The following is a 21591-nucleotide window of genomic DNA, read 5'->3' on the forward strand; positions in this document are numbered from 1 at the left end:
TTGCAAGTTTGTTCGTAGCACTGAACAACTGCTGTCGTCAAAATATAGCAACTTTAAATCGGGTTCCAAACGAACAGAGATTCGATGGAGATCCCGGAAAGAGATATCAAAAGAAAAGGATTCAATCCGCAGTTTTTCTGCTGCGTGTGGATGAATAACCCCCCCCCCCCATTATTATCATTACGTGTATCATGAGTGATTTCTAGGAAAGTGACCCCTCGAGAAGAAGAGGACAGGTGCTCCTCTCCACCCCACGTCTCCGTGGTCGGAATATGAATATTCTCAAGATGAAGATGAACTCACCTTCCTCAGGATCCACTGGCAGAGCAGAAGTATGGTCCAACCGAGAACCTGCATGTCACCTTCCTTAACAGCGGACCGCCCCGTGAGAAAAAACACCACCAACAACACCAACGACAACAACAAAAACCTACACGTCTCCCCGGCTGCACATCAACAAAAAAAAAAAAGAAGAAAAAAAGACAACGCGGAATCCAAGCAATCCCAACGCGGCAGCGGCGACGCGCGAACAAAAGTGACAGAAAAGCTGCCGGAAGAAAAAGAAACCCAACCCACGCTCAAAGTGCGCGATGGTCAGTCAAGTGTCGCGGTGGCGTCGACGGGCAGGACAAAGTTTGCGCGGTGGCTTCAGTTCCTCCGGTCCGCCTCGCGTGGCGCGTCCATGGTGCTCGACTTGCTGCGCGTTCGCCGGGAAGTTTGCGCGCGGAGACCAAAGTCACGTTGGGGAGGCGGAGGCGCACAAGAGCGGATCTCATTGAGGATCACCGGCGCTTCTCGTGTTTTGGGATGCTGACTGGTGGATGTGGAGGGATGACATCTCCCTCCCCCCCTCCCTCTCTCTCTCTCTCTCCCTCCCTCCCCCTCCCTCTCTCTCTCCCGTGCGCACTCCCTCTCTCCAAGCGCGCGTCACGGCGCGCAGGCAGCTCGCGTTTATTGGCGACCACCGCACACTTGACCACAACTGCATTTATGGATATTTTTTGTCCCGTCAGTGTTTCGAGGAGGATGCGACCACTCCAAGTGCTGAATCAGAGAGGAAGCTACGACTCAAAGTTATAGTGTCCCAGGAAGTGGTTGGCTTAAAACACGAGTTGAGGACAAATCATTAACTTCATTCATTATATCACGCTAGATTTTTGGATAATTTAATCATTTTTAAAAGGTCATTCTTACAGTCAAGATGCCAAACCTTGTCTGGTTCCATCACGTGTGAGGATTTGCTGTTTTTCTCTGTCATACATGATCATACATTGATGTTTGGATTTGTGACTGCAATACCTCTGCAATCTTTAATTTTTTACATACATTTTTCAATTAATGAAAAATAATAGGCTGCAGCCCTATTTCATACCACCTTCCATAGACATGTTATTCAGAATTTTGCTTAAGTTAGTTAGAGTAGTTAGTTAGTTAGTTAGTTAGAGAATAAATCATGTAAACCACATCTGTGGCTCCTCCTTTGTACACAAACATCTAGCAAATGTGGTAGAAATGATCATGCACTTGCTGAACGGGAGACAGCACGCCACCGGCTTTAGAATCCGTATGGTACGCGTCACCCAACTTCGCAGCAACGGCAGAAATATATAACTCTGCTTTGCTTCGTGGCAGCTAAAACTCTCACATAATGCCGGCAAAATGGAAAACAATCATCATCTTACACAGAAACATGAACCTTGACTGCGTCGTTGAAGTGACTGTGTGTGTGTGTGTGTGTGTTTGTGTTAGTGTGTGTGTGTGTGTGTGTGTGTGTGTGTGTGTGTGATGGAGGCCGACAGCACAAGCTAGCCAGCCTATAAATTCCCAGAAAAACAATTTTGAAATATTAATGTTGCATGGATATATTGGGGCAGCGTGGCCCCACATCTCTCCCTGATGGCCGGCCCCAGCTGCTGCCCGCCTGCCTGCCTGACTGTGCCACCTTTAAAATGAACTGATCTGGGATTCACAGCGTTTGCTCGCTTGTCTCTCAAGTTTGTCTATGTGGAGATCAGCGTGTCTGTCTGACTGACTGACTGTGTAGCATCATATTACGCTGTGAATCCGTCATACATTATCTGACTGAGTGACTGACAGACTTCTCCTCCATAAGCATAACGTCCGTCTCGAATTTCTCTCAGTGTATGATGAATTATATCCCTTCTTAAGAACTGTCCGTCTGAATGACTGACTGACCAGCCTGTTAGTCCCCCCCCCATGCCACTTTGCACAATAAACCTGTCCATCTTTCTATCTGTCCATCTGTTTCTCCAGTCTGTGGCTTTACCAGATATTTACAGCACATACATACACAGAAAATATTAATTACACCAAACTGTTCCATCTTTTACTGTCTCACACCTAAAAGGTTTCAAATTCCGTCCGCGTGAGTCTCAGTTCTTTTCTCTTTCTGCAAACGTCTGCTGGAGATTTCATCTGTCCTGTGAATATAAACAACACTTTTTCGGCCCCGAACCCTCGAGACATGGATCCGTAAACATTGCTTCCCTTTTTTTCTCCAGACAGGAGGCATTCTTGCTCACCTGTGGCATCTCCTCATACTTTCCCCTCTTGCCACGACAAGGTCGGTGTTGCACGACCGCTGGCCAAGATTTGTTAAAAGCTGCAGAGGTGAAAACTGGCACGTCACAGATGGAGATGAGCGTCTGTGTAAAATGAGCTACTTTGTGATTATGTGTGACTGTATATATATTGTATATTAGCTATTTGTGATCACTCTTCGAAAATGTGGACTCTGTGCAGTATGTCTGTGGCTCTCATCATTGTGAGAGAGAGAGTGACACAGCACTGCCTCCCTGCGAGACAAAGAGTCACTGCAGCAGTGAGAGGACCTGAACACTGGTCACCGTGTTTTCACACGGGAGGGAAAAAAATTGTTACAGTATGACGTTGAGTCAGTATGCAAAAGCCTGGCTGACCATAAAGCTGAATCACTAAAAAGCTGCTCAGACTGTTGTTCCTAATAACATACCCGTCAAAGCACAACCATCTTAATCAAAGTATTGTTTAGTCAATGAAATCATTCAAATGATCTGTGAAAAAAAAGAGAGGAGAGACGCACTCTTACATCAGGTGACAAGCGAAATATGGCATGTCTCATTTTAAGCAGGCGAGTAAGTATGTTTATACATAATAAATTTTGAGAGGAAATTCCAACTGATTAAATACTATATGCATATATATATATATATATATGCATATTTATTCAACAACATACCAAGGACGTGTTTTTAATGAACCCATTTGCCAAATTGCAAAATGTTCGCTGACAACATACATTATGTGATTTATCTCCTCCTAAAAATATCTGCGTGTAGCAACCAAAGAACAATTAAAAAGTTTTTTTTCATAATTGTGTGGAGGCACCAAAAAACCTTTTTTAAGATTGATGAAGTTGAAGATCAGAAAGTTAAAGGGTAAATATTAGTAAAAGTGACCAATGTGATTACTGTATTAGTATCTAATGAAAACTACAATATTTCCCTACCTCTAACTCAAATCTTTTATTCATTTATCTCTTTTTTATTGAACCATGTACAGGACTGGACCCAGCACTCTTCTTCACAAACAAAGTAGTTGCCTCTAAACAGGTAGAAACGACAGTTCCCTCAATCAACGGTTCGATTCCGGCTGTGGACCATTGCCGCATGTAATTAGCTGTCTCTCTCTCTCTCTCTCTCTCTCTCTCACCTTGTTTCCTGTCTGCCTCTTACATTTGACTATCAAATAAAAGGGGAAAGAAAAAAAAGACAGAATTAATCATTAAAAAAACACATTTGGCTGAACAAATTAGAGGTGTAGAAATATAATTTAATCATAGACCAGGTTGGAATAAATCTATTTCAATGTTTTGTTTTATGAAGAATGTTGCTAAGATGAAAAAAAAGCATAATGTTTCTCCAATTACAAATAGTAAAATACTTTGGTTGCCACTTTGGTTTCTGTCAATCTTACAACTGCTGTAAATCAGTGTGTTACGCCCATTGCTTCATCTTCAGTAGACCATGAAACCCTGTCTATCAAACGCAGCAGGTCTCAAAGAATGTGACCATTTTCTGTTTCCATCACTGCCCTCCGTTCAATCTACTGTCTGTGATTTGTATGGCCACAGCGCGCTCGGTCCTCCTGTTTCCCCTAATTCTTAGTTCCCGAACAAGAGCGTCGCCGCTGGAGAAGCGATGCTGGTGTGAGTGCAATTTCTGATCCACATTGGAAGTGGCAGGTGAATTTTGCCCAGCTGCTCCCCTTCTCTGTTCCACTTAGCGGCGACGCTCTTGTTCCGAGTCTCCCAGTCGCCACGCGGTTATAGTAAATGAATGAACATGCTCGGAGCGAGAGCCGAATGCATCTGCTTTTCGCAAATATCATATTCGCATCACTGTTCCTCTTTCTCCTCCCCAAAATGTCGGGAGAAAGTTTCATTGTTTCCAAAACTGCACACTTTAGATCTTCATATTTTCCAAACAAATTACGAGTATGTATCATTAGAGACAATACATTTTAGTTAAGACTAAGGGCCTGTAGTAGTTCTCACACACACACACACACACACACACACACACACACACACACACACACACACACACACACACACACACACCTACATTTACCCATTAAACAGCCTTAAAGCACTTTACCATTAATTCTATCTGATGAATGAAGCAAAAGGCAGGTGGAGGATCTGGAGGACGAGGTGGTTAGGAAGGATGTGTGAGGAGGACACCAACATGAGTATGATGGAGTAGGAAAGGGCAGGTAGTTGAAGAGGAAAATGAGAAAAATGAGGAAAAGTAGAAAGGGAATTGAGCGGACAAATAGGCTGTGGTGGTGCTAAAGAAGAGGGTGGTACAGAGGGACTAACACAGGAGAGGAGCAGTGGGTGGAACTATCCTATAGGGAGGAAGATAAGGAAGTGAAGTTATCAGGAAGCTGGATATACACAGGTTAATATGAATCTCACCATAGATACCTGTGGTAGCTTTGTTATCTACACCTCTCATTTGTTCATTTGCTGGTAAACTATACACATACATCTTCTTGTAAAACCTTGTCTCAATGCTGACAAACCTTTCTGCTAGAAATTAGATTTGCAGTATATAGTGCAGTATCGATTTGTTTTACGAGATATTTTGCAGTGAGAAATGTCATCGATGCTTGGATTACGGTAGATGTTTTTTCTCGCGATGGAAGCTCGACATTTTTGCCCCGCACAAAAGTCGCAGGGAGGCGGTCGAGATGGATGGTTTGGGGAGACCGGTGCTCTATTTAAATTTGCGCTCTTCCATAATCACACTTATCGCACGCTATTTTGAGTGCAAAAAGTGCATTCACACGGACATGCAGTAAATGGATGCTCCACCTAAAAAGTTGAATGTAAAGCTAAGGTTGGGGTTTTCAAACTTGTGAAAATGGCGACAGAGGAAGGAGGACCCATTGTCGGTGCCGGGGTCGGACACGTTCCCTGTCACACGGCACATGGGGCACACTCATGCACATGTCCGGTATTGAACCAAGAACATGATTTTCCCCTAAATGTAACTGTGCTGTGACTGTGTAGACATAAAATAGTTTAATAATGCTTCAAAAGTAATCTGAAACATTACCAACACACACACACAGACACGCACAGCGTCAGAATTTACCCTGACAGTATCAACGAGACATTTAGAAAAGACTTGCTGTCACCAGTGACAATGCAGTCAGCCAGAGTTGACCGATCGCAGTTTGTGCGGTTTCCCTTCAGTACGTTGTCTTTAGCCGCTTACCTGTACTTTTTTGAGGAGGAAGTCGTTGGCTGTGATGTAGCCCACTGCATCGGCTCCAAAACTGCTGCAACCCCTTAGAGGGCTAGTGTGTTGGATTTAGGGGGATCTGTTGGCAGAAATACTCATCATCAAGATTTCATTAGTGCACTGCAGTCCGCCATGTTTCTACAGTAGCTGGGCTCTCTAGAGGGCCTTTCATGTTTGTATGTCGCCTGAAAGCCACCGCAGGTTCTCCTACACGCTTGGAAAAGGGGGGGGGGGGGGGGGGGGGGGGGCGGTGATGCTAGGGGTTGGCAGTTGGCTGCAATCTGCCAACTCACAGCTAGATGCCACTAAATCCTACACATTCTAACTTTGGCAAACATTTTTGCAAAACCACTCAAACGTGGTGGATGACGGAGAGAAAGCCGAGGAAGTGCAGGAGTAAAAGCGGAAGGGACAGGAGGAGGTAGCTGGGAAGAGGTGGAGGTGCAGAGGTCGACCTAAAACATATATTATAACAGTACATCAACCCGATCACAGGGAACATGAAACAAGCTCACGCATGTCACATAATAGTGTCTGTGGAAGTATCTACTTCAAATATCAATGCACGCACACTTCTGCAGCAGAAACATGCCACAGAAACAACGGCGAGGGACGATTTAAGTTGGAAAACCCTCGGATTCCCATTTCACTACAGGATGAAGATAATAATCAGGTAAAAACATTTATTCAGGGGAATTATGAGGAATTACAAGCATGCCAATGGACAAAAAGGAAGAATATAATTAGCTGTGCCTTTGACATTTTTTGAAAGCCTGAATATTTATTGCTAAAAATAGTTAGGCTGTGCAGTCACTGCAAACATGACAGCGAAAAGATCACGAGAAAAAAAAGGAGAAGTCAGGATGAATGACAGATTCCTTGCGGCTGCATGAAGAGCTCTGGTACATACACAATTACACCGCTCAGTCACGCATACACACACAAAGACACACTCGCACACCTGCAAACACACACACTGAAAGGCCGATCCCGGGGTGTCCAACTCGGAGGTCAAGGAACAGAATGACGAGAGGTCACCTGGCAGTAATGGAGCCCTTTGTGTGCGGAAATAGTAATTTCCCTGTGTAGTCTCGGGGTATCACAGATACGATATGAAACCCTGTCATTTTGTTTTCCCTTTCTATCGATTTCAGAAAGGAGAGAATGTGTGGGAAAGGGATGGAGGACGAGAGAGGTGCAGCCGAGCAGCGTGCGTGTCGTGGGTGTCAGGACGGTGCCATTGTCATTCAAATGTTTTGTTGCAGGAGGGGGAATTTGAGAGGGGAATAGGAGATGAGCGCTAATGGGGAGCAAAGGGAGAAGTGGAATAATTGGATTTGATTACGTCTGTCTGTCAGAACAGGACAGGACATAATATGCGGCTGGAATTATTTCCTCGGTGTCACGAGGTGCATGTGTCATTGTGAAGTTGGTCCAATGTGAAGAACTTTTTAGGATGACGATTGTCTCGATCTGATTTTTAGCAATGAGGCTCTCGGGATGTCGAAGAAAAACCAAATTGCCGTGAACCTTTTTTTAATTCATGGTTTTCAGAGGAAGTGTTCTAAATATTTTGGTGATCCCTGACTTTTCTTCTAGTGCCACTAGAAAAATATTTGTGCTTTTCAATTTTGGCACTGTATGGTTTCCTTGATGATGAACTATAGTTACTCGAGAGCTGTCTTAGATTTAGACAGAAAGGCATGTACATCTAGTCACAGACTAAAGCTGTGGCAACAACTTTATATCAAATCTTCTTCACATTCTGTCAGTTTTTTGGAATGCGGCGGCATTTTCTTCTGATATAAATACAAAAAAAGACCTGTAACAAACTGTGTTTCTGTTTCAATTTACCTTATTTACCACTGATACCATCAGAGGTTGTATAAAGGGCCTTAGGATGGCCATGAATAATGAAGGCCACTGCGTTGACTACGGATAAAACTTGGATACAAGCTGGGAAATGATTGTTTTTGGCCTGGAGGCACGGGCTAATGTGTCCGATGTTTAAAGCAGCACTCTCTAAACACTCGGTGACCGCAGGTTACTTCGCTGATGTGTCCAAATGCATCAGACGACAAATAACATCAAACTCATCCGTCAACACATCCATCACTTCAGTCACGTTGAGGCTGCAGGAAAAAAAAAGTTGTGTGAATAAGTCTGAAAATCACATTGATCAAACATAATCAGATTTCCTCTGTCTGACACCACAGTTTCTACAGAGCCTATATTTGATTTCAGCTGTTTTAGGTGCACGTTGTACAGTGACATTGTGGATAAAAGGTCTGGTGCTGCAGTATAATGGAACCGCTCTCCACACACTGAACACACACACATACACAGACAAATAACACAGTGTCATTAGCACCAGAGCCCAGCTCATCAAGCTCAATATTTTCAACATGACGTCATCTCTCGTCACTTATTTTGACACATTTCACTAATCAAAACAAAGGCAATATTGAAACGCACGTAATCATGCAAGAGCCCCGAAGGAACCATGGATTTAATTGCAATTTCCAACCAACGGTCATTTGTGAAACATGATGTTTGCCACTATCTGGAAGTTGCAACAAAACCTATCATCTGTGTAAACTTTTTGACTGCGGATGTGTTTGTGCAGAATAACTCAGATATTAAAGACGCCAGCCAAGCCCATGTTTTACGACTGTCAGCAAAACCAATGTTTTTGAGAGGAAGCAGTGGCGCTAAAAATGATAACACAAGGAACTCAGTACTAGCTGCTATACTTCTATACTTCTATACTTGCAATAATACACAACCAGGTGGAATAATGCACCTTAGGACCGTTTTTGCACAACAATGCAAACCGACTTTATTTATAATGTTTAGATATTTACATATGTGATTTGCAAGTGTATATGTATAGATATTAAAATGTTTTATTTTGTACAGCATTAATATTCTAAATGTTGTTTTAAAATTAGGTAAATGGAAGATTAGCAAAGTAAGAATTTCATTGTACGGTTAAACAGCTGTTTTTACCTACCAATAAATTACAATTCAGTAGAAATGTGTTTGTCAAATTTTGTTTTACAAAGTTAGGAAAGTCAAGCCTGATGCCCTGCACTTAAAAGCGTGATCATCATCTCTTCCACACAGTGAAGCAAACAGTCTATTAATTAAGAACGGTTATAAGATTGGTCCTTATTATTGGCTGATACCAAGCCTGAGTATCAGCATCGGTATTCGGACGTATCGCTGGATATAAAAGCTGCACTGTACGTGTGGAGGTTAGCAGTCGTCTGGTAGTCAAACAGCTGAAGGATTACCCAGTGATACTAATGCATGAATGAAGCAGCTAATGACCATGAAGAGACTTCAGTGATCCACATGAGCTAATTCCATAAGAACAGTGATCACGAGCAAACAAGTCCTTGGTCTTTACATTGACGCGCAGTGTAGAACATTTTCCTTTCCTCCGTTTATCTGCACACCTCCTCCTCACAAAGACTCATTTCTATGAGTGAGAGCATCTGTTGCCCTCAGAGCTCTGCCACATACAAACACAAACACACCACCACCACCACCCGAACGCATACAAAGCACAGGAAGCATAAAGACACACATAAGTGGAGACAGTCAACTGGAGCCAGTTGCACTGCTGCTTTCGGAGGTGTTGTTATATCAGTAACTGTTGGGAGATAAAAGCCCCTTTAAGCAACAATGGTTATAAATTACCAAAAATAATCTGGCAGCCAGTGCCTGTCAGCACTCCGCAACTCCCCATCTGTCTCTCTCCACACACACACACACACACACACACACACACACACACACACACACACACACACACACACACACACACACACACACACACACACACACACACACACACACACACACACACACACTGTAACAGCAGCAGCATGCATCTGCTTCCCCCTCCTCCACCCCGCACCTTATTAAGATTCATATCCCAGAAAGGTGACTTCTTAGTCGGGCACAGTGACAACCCCACACTCCTCACCACCTTGCCCCACAAGTTTCCTGGAGGTGTAGGCACAGTGACAGGTAGCTCTTCACTCCCCTGGGCAGGGGTGTGTGTGTGTGTGTGTGTGTGTGTGTGTGTAGGTGATACGGAGTGGGATTATCAAGTCAAAGATGCCCCCTGTAGATAAGGAGTCTCTGGGGAACAGTGCCTGTCTGAGAGCGCTGGGAGCTGAAGCCTCTCTTTCCCTCTCACTCATCCTCTTACTACCTGTGTAGCTCTTGCTCTCCTTCTGTCTCTCTGTCTGTCTGTCTCTTTTCTCTCCGGGCTTATCTCCCGCTCACCTCCTACGGCTTGCCATTCTCTTTATCCTCTGACAAACATCCCCCCCCCCCCCCCCCCCCCCTCCTCCCAATCTGGAGCAGTCCCTCTTGCGCGCCGACAAATGAATCAAGCCACTTCACTCCTGGTCTGCTGCGCTGTTAAAGCCAATTCTCAGTTCCCCCATAGCAGCCACATGGGGGGGGGGGGGGGGGGGTGCAAAGACCCCACTTAGTTTTGTTCCCCTTTGATTGTACCATTTTGTGAGAGGTTGTGAGTTCCCTCTTTGTTTGTCCTGCGCTGGAGCTCGGCTGCCATTGTGTCTTGTGCTTTGTACTTTCCCACCGTATTCACAGAGAACACTCAAATCAACACATTTGCACCCCTTTCCACAAAATGTTGTATCTCAATTACATGACCAGCACAGAGGAGCCAAAATCGTTTTTCCAGAGTTTTCTGTTCACACATGACGAAAGCGGCAGGAGATTGTCACAGGCAGTCGTGTTCACAACAGCAAGAACATTTCCTGAACATCCAGGCGAGGGCTGGTGCCCACTCATTCACCGTGAATCCTCCCGAGAGGTCCCTGCTGTATTGTCCCGCGGGCTCACTCGGGCGTTTTCCAGAAATTTTACCAGGGGGTTGGCAGGAAAAGTTCCTGAAAACACGCGGAGAAACATTTGTGGACATTTGCGTGCTCACAAACAGCCACTCGGGAAAATGTTCCGACCTCGGTGTGCGTGTGTGAATGCAGCTAGTGACTGTCTGGAGTCAGTCAGACACTTCTTATCTCCACTGGTGATGCCCTGCCAGGCCCGTGGGTCAAAATGTTTTCATGTGAAATGTTGAATCCTTTTCCCCTCTTGCCTCGATCAAGATGACCAGAGTGTCTATGTGCTGCTGCTGCTGCTGCTGGTGACATCTTGGTCATCTTGATCAAACAGGATATACTTTCCATCACTGAAGGACTCTTCTTCGTCTCGTTGGCCACAGATTATTAGTGGTGACAAGAACAAAACCACAGAGGAGGTGTCTGCTTGAGATGGGGACAAAAGAAGTTTGAAGATGCTGTGCTTGAAAGGGGATGATCGCATAACCACAGATTTCTGACATTTTAATTAAACCTTTTCACCGGGGAAAGATGGTTTCATCAGGGAGGACAAGGAACGGCACAATCAGAGCTTCAGTGTATTTCCTTCAATGAGTTTTTGCCAGCCAGTGGATTTTTAATTGGCAACACGCACCTATTCCATCAAATATCATGTCATCATCTGTGGAAAAAAAAAACGAACTAGCTAATGTGTAGCAACCCATTTGAATTCAGTGATGTTTACTGTAAACCTCACCTTTCACAAAAAGCACTCGAAAGTATGGCGCATCCGGAAACATGGACGCACATGAAAAAGTGATCGGTGTCGAACTGCACAAGGGCACTTTGGAGACGTGTCCTTCCTGCACAGACACATATTACTTGACTGGAGAACTTGTGAATGGAACCCAGGGAGCGGATGCTGTCAGGGACATCCAGAGATGAGAAGGACCACGCTGAGAGACTGGAGGGTTGGTCGGTCGGTTGGACCAATCAGACGGGGTGTTTAATGAGGCGGTCCAAGCAGACAGGCAAGGCTAATACCTTCACACCAGGCTGATTAGTGTGAACCTCCCCTAGGCTGCCAGCTAGAAGCAGGTCCTGGCCCTGATTATTATACTCTTCATGCAGAGAGAGGAAAGAAACTACTTTTTGACCTCTTTTTCCCGCAGTTTAAATGTACCACTTTCACAACGCAGGGCCGAGGTCATTTTAGTTTACTTTAGAAATGGGGACCGCGAAAACAAGCTACTGTACGAATGCTGAGTTTGGCATTTTCTCATCTAGACTTGTTTCTTCTGCTGCATTTTTTTTTTTTTATCACTGCAAAGCATTATTAGTGATAGAGAAAATGTTGACGCACTGTGCCGTTCTCCATCGTGTTAGTTTGGTTTGTCAAAGCGGGGACGTGAAGTGGTGCGCCGCTCCCTCTGGAGCGGGAATATTGATAATAAGCTGTAGTGTGTGATGAGCCATTATTTTCAAATCTTGAAGTGTGCGGATGTTTGCGATTAGAGAGAAGAATATATATAATATACGATTTCAGAATTGTTCCGAATTTGAGCTTTAGGGGGACTTTTGATCCTCCAAGTTATGGTTGCAGGGAACATGTATTACCATTCAAACTGCACTCAGTGAATACTATACTAATACTATCATTACATCTCAAGAATAATGAAAAAAAACAACAACAGGAAGGGGGAAGGGACCAAAGTTATGTGTTCATATAACAATAGTTGCTCACTTATTCTGCAAGAACTAATTAACAGCTTCCGAACGGCAGCTTTGACCTCTGCATGACAGTGTGCTCGCTGAAAGGTCCGCTTGATAACAACTTCTATATAAGGGCCCTTGGCCGCCTGATGTATTGTGGTTGGAAGAGAAAAAAAACACCCACTGCACAATTACAACAGAAAAAATGCAGCTAACAATGGTAGAGTGGATGTCTCCTCACTATTTGCAAGAAAGGTTTTGAGCCATCAACATGATATAGCACGACCAATTAAATGTGTTTGCAAGCAATGAGCGGAAAAATAAGCCTTTTTTTTTCTTTTCGGACAAGGGGAAGATTTGCGTTTAGAAGCAAATCTGAATAAAATGTTTTTTCCTCTTTCAAGGCTGAGAGCGACAGTCAGTTGTGAGCCTCTACCTGAAACACGGCAGTCGGGCGAGTTTCACACTGCAAGGACCGCGAATTTATCACGATCGACCCCAAACAGAAGCTCAGTCAAAACGTCAAAGCTTTTGTTGCTAACTACCAACAGCACAACCTTTGTACAGAGAGAGCAAGTACACACAGAGACACGACCGACCTGCTAACAACGGTCGGCCCGAGACCCTCCCTCACTGCATGCATGCACTTCATTTGCATGCAACGTCCAAAGTGCGATGCAGTGCTCAGGTCATGTCCTTCATTTTGAGATGTGGCTGGAACAAGGTAGGGCGGGAGATGGCAGGATGGCAGGGATGAGCTGTGGCTCTTAATGAGCTCCTTGTTGGTTTCCCATTAGCGCAGAGGTGGTTTCCCTCTTCCACACGGCATTCTGGGAGCTAGTTAAGAGACATTCGCCTTTAAAAACAGTCATTCAGCAAAACTCATCTCCTGTGTCTATATTTCCAAACTTAATATAAGTCGTGCCTTTCCGTTTCTCTCTGCCCCAGCCTCATCCCCACTTGTCTGACTACCTCCTCCCTACACACCCACCTGTTGTTCAGGCATTTGTGCTCGGCATTCAGATTCCCCTGGAGCAGAGTCAGACCCTGGTAGTGGTGGCAGATCCACAGTCTGACATGTTGAAAAGGGATCAGAACTACAGGAAGCGGAGGAAGGAGGACAGACGGCTGAAATACAGCAAGAGGCGCAAACGCAAGAATGCATCTGTCTTAATGTATTTGCAAATGAGAATAAATCAGAGTGGAAAAAGGAGGACTTTATCTAGTATACTGTAGATAATAATGTGTATAATATGACATTTATATGTCACTTTTCTGCATATCATGACAAATCATGCCTTTTCATTTTTTTTCCCTTTAACCTAGAGTGTTAAAGAAGCTTTTTTGTGTATGTAAATGGTCTGTAAAGTTAAAAAGCAGAAAGTCAGAAATACTTTTCGAACAATATCGCACAATGCATACAGTTATGCATTCAGCGGTGTCATCATCTCGTTCATGACGAACACATTCGGACAATATTTAATGAATAGGATTACCACTACTGTTCAACAACTGCATTTTCTAAAAATGACTGTGATGAAAAATGTTTAGTTAAATTAAACAAGTAAAAATCTCTGAAAACAGAAGTACACAATTGTGTCTTGTGTGCTCATCACACCTTCTCACACATAAAATGTGCACAATATGTAGGTTATACCTACTTTGTACCTTGTATGCATGGTATCTGGTAAGTGAGCGGGTTTATTTCTGTCTCATTTGCCACAAAAACCCCCCCCCTGTATTTCAAGTGGATTTTACACAAAGGGGTGGGCCGGCTATTAAAGCTGTTGCATTCGTTGCATGAAATGTGTGAGGTTGTGACCACTGAGGAGTTTTTGGATTAAAAGTGTTAATGTAGCACGGTGTTTCTATTCGACATTAAAGCGTTGCTCAACACCGCAAATGGGAAATTGTTGGGATGAATCCAGATGATCATTAAAGTGAAAGTGGGAGCTTGTCCGTGAGAGAGACGAAAGTCTGCTCACTCGGACTAACCAGCCTTAGTCAGGGTGACTCTTTATGACAAACATGCTAATGAGGACTATTTAAGGGCGACTACCAGAGAAGGAAGAAATATTTAGCTGCTTCACTTGGGTAAAAGTAGAAATACCCTTGTCTCAAATACTCCATGTCCTGCATTAAAAATGTAACTTGATTTAGAGTAGAAAAATGTAACAACATGTGCACTATTTGAAATATTTTACACACGACAAGTTCGCTTTATAGCCGAGCACTGCGTCATGTAATATAGGCTCTTGATTTATAATGTCAGTCAACATTTTCCTGAAGAGTTTATGGTCTCAATCGCTAGTTCCAAGTCTTTTTCAATACAGCATCATGTTCATTTAGTAAATTATGGTCTCACTTAGAGTAAACTAGACAACGAAGCATGGTTTCCATTGGAGCATGGACACAGAGTGATTGACAGCTGGTACCGTCCCAACCTGTGAGGCATGTTTGACACGAGAGATATGGAAACATTGGAAGCAGGGTTATCTGTAATATTGTAGACATGCAATCTGAATTAATTCCGCTGGACATGTGACTTCTTTTTATGGATTTCTCACATACATAAGTATTGCATTTGTGAGAATCCCATTGTTGAATTATAAAAATGCATTGTGTATTAAATTTTAACAAATTTAGAAGGGTTGTAAGGTTTTACTGCACACCCAGCTGTCAGAGAAGGGGGTAGTTTTCTTTGCCTCTCCTAAAGTTCTTTTTATTTTTTCCTTGTTTGCTGAGGTACAGCATTTCGGGGAGGTTTTTTTGTTGTTTGTTTTTACCCTTTTCATTTCTTTACAGAGCTGGGTGGGAAACTGCAGTTGATCTGGTTTGTTTGTGAAGACCAGAGAAACACTGTATGTGATGTTGGGCTATAGAAATAACGTTGACAGGTTTATATGATGATCTGGTGCAACCACAGATATGCCACACAGCAGACTGAACGGAAGTGTTAAAAGAACACAGAATTTAAAAATATACCTATTTACTTTTTTAAAAATTTGGAGTTTCATAGATTTTTTTAGTCATACCATAACTATAATCAAAAGCATGTGATAAATGACAATAATATTATTTTTTTGTATCCTTGATTTTTCTAATCTGTTTAATGCATTGGTTCAGCTTTCTATTTTAAAAAAAAGTCTACTTTGCAGAAGAAAACACAAATCAGTGCACATTTTCAACCACTGCTGTTGCAAATAATAGATGTTGGTTCATCATCATCCAACTAATTCGCAAGTCGGGACAAAAAGAACATGCAACAAGATAAATAACAATGAAAAGAGAGTCAGTCAAACGTCAAATGGTGAAAAGCGCTGCAGAAAACATGATGGAAAAATGGCATTTGTGTTTATTTCATGTATCAATTTAAAGAGCATAACTCTCCTCACACATATTATGTTTTGTCTGCCACAATTTGTTCATTTCTTAAGTCAAATGCTTCATGTAGGTCACCATTTATTCCCAAAGTCTGTTTCCTTTGCACGTTGTCATCACGCGTGTCGATTTTGGTCTCAGCCAAGCACAAGAGACAATGTAAAGACAAAACAGTTGATTGAGAAAATAATCAGCACATTAAAGAAAACGACGAAAATAATTGTTGGTTGCAGCTCTAATTCAGAGTGAATATTACAGAACATTGATATGGGCTGTTAATGTAAACTAATTTGTTTGGTTAAATATAAGTGGGATTATAATTTCTTAATGGTTAGTTTTTGTCTAAGAGAGGGAAAAGAAAGAGAGAAACCAAGAAAGAAATCCACACTTGGAAACGTCACAATATATATATATATATATATATATATACACACATATATGTTTCCAAGTGGTCTCTGATGCAGGGGCAGCACACCTGTTTAATTAGCCAATAATGGCGGCCCTAATTGAAGCGGGCTAATTTCATGTCATCATAAACTCGTCACTCGCGGCACCAAAGGAGCTGGATGCACGGAGCAGGACAAACATTCACCGATAGCCGCTCGCTGGAACAGAGGCTGAACACTGATCCCCCGTCAAATCCCTGCATCACATAAACTTTTCTCCGATTTCAGATCTGAAATGCAGAATTTCTTTGATTACCATCCATCAACTTATCACTTATTAACAGTCGGCATGAGAAGGCATTGCCTCAGATGATCACAGACAACACTTGACTGAGCAGCTTCACGGTAGGGAGAACGCAGATTAAATAAACAGTTGTGTTTTTTTTTTTATAAGTGAGCGTATTCTTTTTCTTTTTTTGCTGCAACACTGTAATGAGCAGTGTTTTGAAACTCGGCTGAAGGTTTCAGCGGAGTGGTCTGAAGGATTGTAAGGCACTGGACAGTGGAGAGTTGTAGCTAGGGAGAAGACACAATCCTCTCACACCCCCAGGCTTTTCCATTATCCCACTCTTTCTGGATCATATAACACAAGCTGTGAGTGTGTGTGTGTGTGTGTGTGTTTGGGCGCATGTGTGTACTGTATATCGATGTGTGCACGTTCACGACCATCGCACCAAGTCTCTGTTCATTGTTTTTGCTCCACCCATCGCTTCTATTGCATCCTACTCTAGTCTGTCTCTAAGCTTTTTCTTTTCTACTACTGGTAATATCTTTGTTTGTTCTACCAACTGGGCGTGTGTTCGATATTAATTTGCTAAGTGCATTGGGTCTCGGGAACCTTGTTGGAGGAGAAAAGAAAAGGAACAGCGAGACACGGTAAAGTAAAACCGGCGGGATAAAGAGAATCTTCTCTCTCGTTGTCTGATGCCGTGCTGCCACCCTGCAGATGTTTTCCCTTTTTAATCTGCCCACAGACGGTCACACACCGCTGAGAAGACAACAGACACAAAACAAGGACAGGTTCACATTTTTTCATTCTATCTTGATACAACACTCACATTACGTAAAATAAAAGAGTTTTTATTGTCCCTGACTTTAAATCACTGGCTCAAAAATATTATTATTGATTTATAAATTAGAATGACATAATTTTTTTAAACTAATGACGTTCCCATAAGCCTCAGTTGTACTTTGTGTTTAATAAATGCTAAAGTAAACCAAACTAAGATGGAGCCTCCGAGGGCCTAATCTTACACCAGGTGCAAAGCAGGTGTCGCACTTCCACTCGGATTGGTTTATTGCACCTAAAATAAACCCGGAAGAGACTAAGTACCACCTATTTGAACCAGTTGGCTGGCACAGCAAACCCCCCCCCCCACTATTACACTAAAAGAAGTGGATTTGGACACCTTAAATGCACCATGACCAAAACCATGGGTCATTTAAGTGGAGTCTTGGTGGGACAAATCCCTCTCCTGTCTCTCTACAATGCTGCTCAACAAGGGAATGCAATGCGTTAAAACACAACGAGGCACTTTTTAAGAAAAATGAATTTAACTTTAGAAGATATTCTCTTGATCTCGTATTGACTTTGACTCAACTTTGGACAGAATTAGGACTGTGGATTTGGTCTCCAACACAATCTGAATCTCATTAGAAATGAAGAAATAAGGAGGAATGATTGCAGCCAGCTCTTGTACAAATATATATGAGTATTGCAATCGAATCTATCCTTTGATATTGTCAGTCTCCCAATTTTCTTGCTTCCATCTTCACGTGCATGTAGATTGTAACGGTTCGAGCGGAGGCACTGAGCAGTCGGCGCACTGTCCGGGCCTCTCCTCTCTGCCTCTGAACCTCCCTCGGTGGCGGTCAAACCCTGTGCACTCTACGTGTGTGTGTTGATAGACACTTCATGTCAGTACCCGTGCCCCGGGTCAGCGTACGCCTTCTCTCTCTTACCCACAGCACAGCCGCGCGACTGTCTGCAGCCTCGCAAAGCAATGGAGTAATGAGTCCCATGACAGTCCTGTGGAATAGGTTGTGAATAGGTAATGATGGAGTCTGAAGGTGTTGGAAACACTGGCTGTGTCTGATTGGAGGTTATAATGTAGTCTAGGAGCATTCTCCCCTCTGCTTGTCAGTGAGAGGTGTGCAGGCACAATACCTAGCCATCTAAAATTTATTGTATAATGCTGCATGCCCGTGCTAGAATCATGTTCCCCGTACGCTGCCCATCAAATCACATTCTGATCCCTACCCCTGGTTAATGGTCTATACATACAGTCCTCCCCTATATGTATGCTATACATGCTGGGCTCATCATACCGAGATGTACGGCAAGACGGCGACTCGGACGCTTTATATTCAGAGGTGGAGGCCAGACGAGCACTAACTGACTGACTGGACTGAGGAACCTTGGGACTTCAGCTGACTTAAGACTGTGTTACATTTAAATGACTTGTGTTAATGGGCTTTTCGTTGCAGCTCCAGAGAAGAGATGCATCTTGTTTGTATGTGTGTGTGGTGCATGACACTGTCTTTCTGTGCACCTGTCTGTATGTTTTTTCATGTATTTAGGTATTTATGCTCAGAGAGAGGCTGCCTAGTAGTGCCTAAGGCATAATTAAAGCCCGAGGGTCCGTCTACAGGAAAAGTTCCGGGAGGTGAATCAGACACAGCGACGACTGGCAGACACTGATGACGCGAGTGGACAGTCATCTCTGTACCTCGCAGCTTCGGGGGGGGGGGGGACTGGGCCCATAACGCTCTATTCCTTCATCTCATCTGCGGCACTAGACAGAAAGATATAGGCCACATATTCCAATTTATGGCTTATCTCATCATCATCGTTCTACCGTCTCGTTTCGCTGCCCTTGAGATTTCACCCTTGTCATCCAACTGGTAATAATCAGAGTTTGGAGAGTTATATTCATTACTCTACCATCACGTGTCTGTGATTAGCTGCTCAGTGTAACTGATGCTTGCTCTCTCTCTTTCACTACTCGCTTACCTTTACTACTGTTACCTTTACTAATAAGGTGACTATTAATCCCCCCCACCCAATCCATTAGCAATTTCCGTACCTATCGATTAAGTGAAAGTAACAATGTACTTAATTATTACATGAAATCCGAGGAAAAATATCACCTCTGTGATACATATTAGAGAGGCGGACTGGAAAGAAAACAGAATTATTACATATGCAACTCATAAATTCTCATTCAAGCCATGTAGCACGTTTCTGAGTGAATTAAATCTTGAGATCGGCACTTTTCAAAATACAGTTTGAACGAACATTTGGAGTTTTATGTGTTAGCAAAAAATAAATCCCAGGTGAAGCCCCAAGATATTGCAACATTTGCAATACATCTGTGCCCACAAATGTAAAGTTATGAATTGTATAACTTTTATCTAAGTACAGGGTCTAAAGGGCGTGGCACAAGTGCATTCATAGCGTGACCACTTTTTAGCTTTTGTTAGTTTAAATGAGACATATCATGCTCATATTCAGGTTCATTTTAATTTTGGTAATTACTTGAACTTGTGTTCAGTGAACACATCAGTTTTCCTCATACTGTTCTCATACTGCAGCTCATCTTGCCAGCCTCTCGGAAACACTTGATTTTAGATCCTGTCTCTTCAAGGCCCCCCTCCCAATGAAGCATTGTGACATCACAATGTTACACAGGCATTGGCCGGACTACTGATGAGGCGTTTCAGGAGCTCCAGGAGCAGTGTTTTCTGTCTGGGAGAGGAGCTCCCTTCACCACGGACTTGGGGCCTTTTTTTTTTTTACTTTGCAGACATTTTACATACACAAAAAACCTATATAACACACTAGAGGAAAAGGGAAAACTGAAAAAGCATAACATGTCTCCTTTGACAGTGGAAAGAAAAGGTACCACAGTATCAGCCATATTAATCTTGGTTGCAATAAACCAATCACAGGGTCATTTCCCATTCCGTTAAAGAGCCAGGTGCACTTGCACCTTTCTGGATTGCAATAATACGATTTACTAGGCAGTACGAGAGAACACCTCTCAGCACAGGAAACGGATCTGATCGTGCATGAAATTAAAGCACATGTGCAGCAGAACCATCTGTATGTGTAGTAAGCAGAGTGTATGTTTTGCCTTTGAATTTAAATACAGTGAAATACTATGCCACTGACTACAGACCAGGTTTTTGTTGGTGAATCCGGCGGTCGCTTTCTTATGCTTTGAAATAGCTATGCAGTGCCAACCAATGTGCGTGACCACATCTCATTTTAATACCAACACGCCCATGGGTGCTAAGATGTGCGTAAGTGCGTTTGCTATTGAAACAACGTGGGCGCTGGATTGGAAAATGACAAGTGTGTCTGAAACTAGCGAAGACACCCGTGTTGCGCTTGGCACAGCCTTGTGCTGGGTGTAAGACAGGGCCCTATGTATTATGTATGTAATTATAGCTATAGTTTTTTTGTTGTCGTGTCACACTCGGTAACATGCTGCTGTTTAACGCTCATGAAGCATGTGAACACCTGCTGGAGCTGGAAACGCTGCGTAGAGAAGCCGGGCAGATGAATAAAACAGTTGTTCATCACCGAGAAAAATACCTTCAACCACGTGCCTCCTCCGTAAACCACCAGGTCTCATTTTTATATCCTCAAATATTAAACAACATCTCCTAGATGCACCTTGCCCCCTCCTACACAGGTTTCCGTGGAGGTCACAAGCGTCTCATGAAGGGAGTTTAATCAGGACACCGACATAGAGCGGCGAAAAACCTCAACACCACAATGAGGTTTTTCCGCTTGTGTCAGCATGATCAACAAAAGGTATGGCAAGTGAGGGAAGGAAGAGGTGGAGAACGATGGAGAAGGAATGCATAAAGAAATACTAAGAGCCGGTCAGCCATAAATCTTGCGACTCCTTCCTCGATTGAGTGGTTGCAGGATGGCTGCAGGGGGCTTTACCCCTTCCTCCCCATCTGTTTAAAGCCCGTCTGCTGTGGTGCGATAGGTGTGAGTGGCAATGTGTGCATGGAGGCATATACACACACACACACATGCATGCATGTGTGCATGTGTTTTTCTATCTGTCATAAGTGAGGTTGCGAGGGGCCAGCTGGTAAGGGGACAAAGACTGGCCCCCGAACACACTGTGTGTGAGCCATTCAGTCACCTGAATGGCTCACTAACTGGAGAAATTTACTTTGCAAGGTCATTACATCACAGTAAGCACAATGTTAAGTAACTTGCTTATAGACTCATGCTTACACACTGATGCACTTTATCCTCTACACCCCCCCAACACCTCTCTCTCTCTCTCATACATATGTACAAGCACACACCGTTTTTCACAACCACTCCCTCAGTCTGAACTTGAG

General features: G+C 43.3%; 1 protein-coding gene across 3 annotated transcripts in view; it reads right to left on the reverse strand.

Annotated features, from left to right (window-relative positions):
* The window catches only part of LOC118310062 (neurexophilin-4), a 93682-nt gene that overhangs the window by 35028 nt on the left and 37063 nt on the right, over nucleotides 1–21591 (reverse strand). For 2 of the 3 annotated variants that reach the window (XM_035632829.2, XM_035632826.2), the window contains one exon: nucleotides 5787–5892. Coding sequence is in view for 1 of the 3 variants with exons in the window: in XM_035632823.2 (XP_035488716.2) it covers nucleotides 304–357 (54 nt within the window). In the remaining 2 variants the exon portion in view is untranslated. Of the gene's footprint in view, nucleotides 1–303; nucleotides 823–5786; nucleotides 5893–21591 lie in introns of those variants that run through there. The other variant, XM_035632823.2, reaches the window with a different exon arrangement.

Source organism: Scophthalmus maximus, chromosome 6 (genome assembly GCF_022379125.1).
Source record: "Scophthalmus maximus strain ysfricsl-2021 chromosome 6, ASM2237912v1, whole genome shotgun sequence".
Taxonomy (NCBI): Eukaryota; Metazoa; Chordata; class Actinopteri; order Pleuronectiformes; family Scophthalmidae; genus Scophthalmus; species Scophthalmus maximus.